General features: G+C 47.5%; 1 protein-coding gene across 1 annotated transcript in view; it reads left to right on the top strand.

The window, feature by feature from the left end:
* LOC125292979 (ERC protein 2) overlaps positions 1–7,500 on the top strand; it is a 190,683-nt gene that overhangs the window by 179,289 nt on the left and 3,894 nt on the right. The window contains exon 17 of the mRNA XM_048240576.1: positions 6,805–6,965. Coding sequence (XP_048096533.1) covers positions 6,805–6,965 — 161 coding nt within the window. The remainder of the gene's footprint in view (positions 1–6,804; positions 6,966–7,500) is intronic.

Raw genomic sequence — 7,500 nt, 5'->3', positions numbered from 1 at the left:
ACATTTGCAGAAAAGCCTGGCCTTTGTTGATGTCTTTTGGCTTACAGGGACAGTGTGCTGTGTGTGTGTGTGTGTGTGTGTGTGTGTGTGTGTGTATAGCTTTATATCTGGATGCGTGCCTTGCGGACGTCCTCTGTCTGTCTTGACCTCTGTTTTGACCTGTTGAAGTAGTGCCTTCAGAGATGGACAGACAAAGAAAAGGACAAAAGGACATCAGAAAAAGAAAGCAGACGCCATGAGCAAGAACATCACACTAAAGCTTTTTTTCTGTGTTCACAGAATGCAAGCATGTGAATCTACACACACAAACACACACACACACACACACACACACACACACACACAAAAGAGAGTTTCACACACATGTGGTGGGCTCAGGTGGGTGTTGCCGGGCTACCTGTGGAGTGGTCCGGCATAAATCAGTCTGGAAATGGGAATTCCGTGAGCGGATCCGCGCCGGTGATGAATTGTGGCTGGCACAGCATGCTTTGATGTGGGGAAGCAGGAGGATGGTAGCACTGCTCCCGGGGGGGCCCCACGTCTCGTCCGACGGATGGGCACCGCATGTTTTGTAACAGTATCTGTGTGCTGTGTGTGTGTGTGTGTGTGTGTGTGTGTGCTTGTGTGTGTGTGTATGCTTGTGTGTGTGTGTGTGTATGTGTGTGCAGGGCGGGTGTGTGTCTCGGAGGAGCCGAATGGAAGTAAGGTGCCACGGGGTTGTCGTCCTCAAGGCTCAAACCATTCATCTCTCCTTTTTCAAACCACGCCTTCTCAGGCTCTCTCTCTCTCTCTTCTCTGTCTTCACCTCTCTCTTCCTTCCATTCTCTCTCTCTCTTTATCTTTCTCTCTCTGTCTTTGTCTGCTTCTTCTTTCCTTTCTCTCTCTCTATTTGCCTTCATCTCTTCCACCCCTCCTCTCTCTCTCTTTCTTCCCCTTCTCTCTCTCTCTCTCTCTCTCTCTCTTGTTTTATCTCTCTATCCCTCTCTCTCTCATCTGAGGGCTGTTTGCATGTGAGTAAGGACCAGTGTGGAGCCGTGACTAGTTTTGAGGGTTGTGCCTCTGGCCTCCTCCTGCCTTTTGTCTCCTCCATAGGAGCCCCACAGCTGGTGGGTTGAGGTGGCAGAGTGCCGCTAGTGCCAGGCCTGTGAGAGGCCGCAGGTATGTGGTCTAGCCAGGCGGCTCCAGATGTGTGGGCACAGAGTGGGTAAGAATGGTAGTGTGCCACACAGGCCGTAGTCCAGCCGTAGTCTTTTTCACAGGCCCACTGCCCTCCAGCGGCGTGTGAACGAAGGTGATTGCCTTACACATACACACACACATATACACACACAAATATGCGTACACTTATACTAGACCCACCTATATGTCTGTTTTTATAGCTAGGAGTTTGTGTGCAGCATGTGTGTGTGTGTATATATCCATAAGTTGATATATATATGTGTGTGTGTGTGTGTGTACTTGCAGATGTGTGAGAAAAGGAGAGCGAGAGCATGTGTGTTTTGCGAGAATTGAGGGGGGCGGTCATTAAAAAGGTGTTTACCCAGTGCTTGCTGTAATTAACACTAATTAGGGCGGCATTCCTCTGAGCACACAGGGGGGCTGTGAGGATGCTCAGACTCTTAGCAGATGAGAAACTCACAAAACTCAGACACTCACACATGGAACCACACATACTGGCCGGCAGACACACTCACACACACATTTTACTTCTTTATTTGTGTCCACAATTCAGAATAAATATTACATAAGGTCTCTCTCTCTCACACACACACACACACACACACACACACACACACAGACACACACACACACACACACACATACACACACACACACACACACATATATACAGAGACCAACAAACACACACCCTCTCACACTTACACACATACACACCCTCTCACACTCACACACTCATGATAACGCTGCTGTTGCTGCCCTATCCGGGGGTGAAACCCCTCATGCTCCCGGGTCACCATAGATCACTGTCTGAGCACATGCCAGCAGCTTCCAACTAAGTGTCACAAATAGCTAAGTAATACATAATAAAATGCTTAAGCCACAGCGCCATCCACACTCTTACTTTCTCGCAGCTCTGGACCAGGTGCAGAAGTCACACACACACACACTCACACACACACACAGAAAGAGGAGAGAGAGAGAGAGAGAGAGGGGATGAGGATTTCAGAGCTGCAGTCATGGTGTTGTTTCCATTCATTAAAACGAGCGCGTGTAAAAATTATATACGACCATAACCCTTGAGCTCAGTGCTATTGGATCAACCACTGCCGTTTAAACGCACCCAAGTGGGCTGGGAAAGGATGGGAGGAAAGGAGATGAAAGATGGAGAGAGAGAGAGAGAGAGAGAGAGAGAGATGCAGCAAGTGGCAGGTTTATTTATCCTTCTTGACCTTGAGTGAGTGTATGACATCATTTCATCAGCACTTCTCCCCAAGCTGTCTAATCCCTGACACCTCGTTAAGGGAGGTGTAGCACACACACACACACACTCTCTCCCACACGCCCATGCACTTATGGACACACTTGTACTCACACATTTGCGGTGTAACATATATACTGACACATACTTAGAAAGTAGCACAACTTCATACACATGTGCGTAGGCCATATGTGTGTGCCCTTGTGCTCTGTATTTGCCTCTGTGTGTCTGTGTGTGTTTGTGTTTGTAGCTGTGAAGATTTAGGTGCTGTTTTGATACCTTGATGAAAATTGGCCAGGAGCTCAGTTCACAGGAGCTCAGTACTAATCTCCATAGTGGAGGCACTGTAGCTACGGCAACACACCCCTCACCTGCTGTATGTAAGCAGATAGCACACGCATGCACAGTGCTCTCTTATACATACACACACACACACACACACACACACACACACACACACACACACACACACATGCATGCACGGCCGTATGCATGCACACACAGTCTCTCTCATACACACACACACACACACACACATGCATGCATTTACGCATGCACACACACACACACACACACACACACACACACACACACACACACACACACACACACACACACACACACACACACACACACACACACACATTCAAACAGTCATTGCGAGACAAGGGTAGGTTGAGAAGCCCTCCCTCTGACTGGTCTCATTCTCACGTTCCCATCTCGCAGGCCTACACAAGAAGAACACCCTATTGCCTCTGTCCTGCTGTGCTTCTACTGTACATAGTCTTGTACATCACTGTGATGGGCATCATGCTGTCTCCCACACACACACACACACACACACACACACATACATACATACATAGACACACACACACACACACACACACACACACACACACACACACAGACACACACACACACACACACACACACACACACACATACATACATACATACATACATACATACATACATACATACATACATAGACACACACACACACACACACACATACACTGATTTGGGGCTTGATGTGCGGTATTAATAGGGCAGTATTTTATCTCGTGGTCGGCCAGATGAAGATGGATTGTGGCGTTCCGCCCTCACTGCAGCAGGAATGTGCACAGGAGGAGGAGGAGGAGGAGGAGGAGTGTGTGTGGAGGAAGAGGCAGTATTTTATCGGTTGTGGAGGCGAGCTTTCACATCCGCCAGAGAAAATTACCCCAGAAGCACCCCAATCAGCCCGCCAGCAAAAAAGGAAACATGCTTTACCTTTTCCTTGCCTCTCTCTCTCTCTCTCTTTTTCTCTCTCTCTGTCTCTCTCTCTTTCTCTCTCTCTCTTTCTCTCTGTCTCTCTCTCTCTCGCTTATGGCTTGAGTGTGTCTACATGTGGCAATAGTGTTGTGCTTCTAGGATGTGGGTGTGTGTGTATTTGTGTCTCTGAACATGTGTGTGCGTGTGCGTGTGCGTGTGCGTGTGCGTGTGCGTGTGCGTGTGCGTGTGTGTGTGTGTGTGTGTGTGTTTGTGCATCTGCATGCATGCCGTGGCTTTCGTGCCTGCAGGTGTGTGAAGCTGCCAGTGTGCAGACAGGAGGGCCACACATCCAGTTGTGTTGGGCTCTCATTCATCAGTCAGGCCGCCTCGTGTTTGTGGTTCTGCTCGTTAAGCCGTTTAACTGAGCGCTCACTTGGAGTTGCTCCCAGCTACCCCCAAACAGCCCTGCACACGCACACACATACACATACACACACACACACACACACACACACACACACACACACACACACCGCGCACGCTCTCTCACACCCACACACACATGTACACTCTCAAACACACACACAGACACACTCTCACAAACACACATGCCACACACGCTTACAAATAGGACCACTCTACCAACAATGTCAAACTAAGAGAAATGATAGCACACAGTGTATGTGCTGCCACTGTTATCAGAAATAGCTTAGTCGTTATAGATGGGATAGAAGTCCAGCCAATAGCAGATGTATTAGTTGTTTTGCCTTATATAGCTCTTATTACATTGTAACTATAACCTTTAACCATAACGTATTCCATAATGATGAGTGAGAGCACATACTCTAGGTACTCTAATTATATTCAGTGATTAAATCAGTATAATCAGTCATTAAACTACTGTTACATAGTAATAAAAATTAGCCTGTTGTTTTGTTGTTTGTAATGTATCAGAATCTGTGAGATTGCGTGAAATCTGTGACCAAATTGTGGTCAGTGTTTCTACGTACTAAGTGGCAGTGTATTTAGACAGATGTCATTATAAGGCATTTATGTCATAATGTTTTTAACTGCTGAAGGCACCATGACTTTAGAGACCTTTTCAGCTTTTCTAACTTTTTTCTAGACTTTTACCGTGTCCATGTTTGTAGCGTGTTCCTATTAGAACAAAGTTGAAGGCCAAATGAGAACTTTCCAAAGCAGGTTCTTGCCATCTTAGCCAACCTGTGTTAATAATGTGTGTCATCGTCAGATTGTCAGGAAGTTCCATTCGGGCTTGTCATCTGCTTAACGACTACTCTCTCATTACGGTAACAGCACATGTCATCACACCATAGAAGCAATAACACAGTGACCCTGTAACTACACAAAGATGTCAAGGCCTGTCTGTCTCTCTCTCTCTCTCTCCCTCTCTCTCTCTCCCTCTCCCTCACCCTCTCTCTCACTGATCCACTCTGCCCTGTACTCAAAGCATACTTTGAGCTTCATATTTGGATTTCATCAGGACTTCCTGTGCCTGACTCCTGCATTGACACACACACAAATCCACACGTGCATACACACACACACACACACACACACACACACACACACACAAACGCACACACACGCGGTTTGAGACACTCCGCTGCGGTTTCCAGTGCTCTTTTCTGCGGCCTGAGCCACTACTTGGGCTGGGGTTGCTCCAGGATTCCTCTAGCACCAAGAGGACTTTTCTGCTCCGCTACTCAACATGTCATTTAGCACTTAGCTGTCATGTCAATTCATGCAGTATTAACTTTAATAGTAATCCGAGGTCCCCATTACAGTGTCCAGCGAACATATGGACTCCCTTTTCTCCAAACTGCCCCCCCACCTCCCCCCCTCCCTGTCTTAAGTGGTTCCTTCTTCGTCGCATTCATGCTTCTGAAAAGCTATGCGGAGGACTAGCATTTTTCAGAGGTGGCCTGGGTATTGTCATGTGTAATAAGCTTTAATGGGAGCGGGTTTAATGGTCACTGGTGGACGGACTGGCATGGTTGAGGACATGGCTGCTAGTGCCGCACATAGCATATCATAGGTGTTTGGTGTGCAGTAAAGCTGCGACGGTGTATGAGTTTGCCATAAAGAGAGCAAAATGGCTTGTTGTAATGTAATATCACAAGCCGTTTTTATAAGGAGGTTACAGCTCCGCCATTGCCTGTGAGAAAGCAGGTTACATAATGGGCGAAACTAGGTTACACATACATCTTTCTATGACTGAGCAGGTTTGAGGCACATATTTTGAGGCATAGCTCGATGATGGCTTGTTGATGGCTTAATGATTAAAGTTAAGCCGTTGATTGCTCTGTGATAAGTGTGTGAGTGTGTGTTTGTGTGTGTGTGTGTGTTTGAGTGTGTGTGTGTGTGCGTGTGTGTGTGTATGTCACAAGGTTATCTTCTGCTAAAGTATGCTGGCGCACACAGAGCAAGCGACCTAGAACTCCCGAGTCGAGCGCATATTTCTGGGCAATTTTAATCAATTTTAATCATTGATAGAGAAAATTACCCCCATTAATCAACCTGAGTGCGCTTACCCACAATGCTGTGCGGCTGCTGTCCTATACTTAACGAGTGTCCATCACCTCCCCTCCCTCTGACAGGAATACTTTAATCCAATTACGGCACAATCTTGACTAAAGTGTGACGTCCGACAGAATTATGTTATTTTGGCTGGACACAGCATCTGGTCGGACGCGGTGCTTTGTCATATTTCATTTCGCTCCCTCTCTCCTGGGTCTCTCTGGGCTCGACTCTCTCCTCCAGAATTCCCCCAGCCCACATTAGGCTCGGCTTTAATCAGGCAGTCCGCCCACGCACCCTGGGAACCCTCTGAAGAGCTTTCATGCTAACTATTGTGGTTGCCGATAATGATGTTAGAATGGAGGGGTGATGATGATGATGGTGATCATGACGATGATGATAATGATGATGATGACTTTCTTCCTCTTTTTGCTGTGTCCTGCAAATGATAGGAGAATGAATCACAATGATAATGATGATGATGATCATGATAATGATGATGATGATGATTATGATGATGGTGACGATGATGATGTTGTTTCTCCTCTTCTTTTTGCCCCTCACAGACCCAGAGCAGGATGAAGCTCATCGCTGATAACTATGACGACGGGCACATGCATCCCCCCACCCTCATCATCCTCCAGCCCACCACCCCCACCCGGGGCACCACCGGGGCCCGCCACGAGGACCCCCCCACGCCGCCAACCACCGACCCCCCCCAGACCAGGTCAGTCCCCACACACCAGTCCCTCAGACCCACAGGGAACCTGTAGCTTTCATCTGTGTTCAAGTTCAAGTGTGTGGTCGTGGTGATCACCTCTGTGATCATCAACAGCTCAGTGGGAGTTCTTGGCCTCCACACGTGATTAAGCTTAACAGTAAGGGAGCTGATTATCAGGAAGTGAGCTGACATCACCAGAGCAAAGTGAGGTGATTTAGAGTTCAATGGCTCTTACCTGTGCCTCGTACAGTAGGTGACCTAGAGAGCTGCAATGTCTACCAGCTTTGACTTAGCTGGCCCTGCTCTTGGCTGACGAAAGCCACCAAAACATTGAACAGAGCCCACATACTTTTCATCAACCATTTGACCATAAAAGAAGGGCTTGGGGTTCTGATGACCTGCAGGTTGTTTGCAAATGCTTTCAGCCGGCCTGGCTTTTCAACACATGTGAGCTACCAGTATGAAAGTTAGTGTGAAGAGAATTTTGCTCAAAGCTTGCACACATGCACACACACACACACATACACACATGCAGACACAC

This window comes from Alosa alosa, chromosome 4 (assembly GCF_017589495.1).
Source record: "Alosa alosa isolate M-15738 ecotype Scorff River chromosome 4, AALO_Geno_1.1, whole genome shotgun sequence".
Classification (NCBI taxonomy): domain Eukaryota; kingdom Metazoa; phylum Chordata; class Actinopteri; order Clupeiformes; family Clupeidae; genus Alosa; species Alosa alosa.
This window is presented reverse-complemented; position numbering and strand designations above follow the sequence as displayed.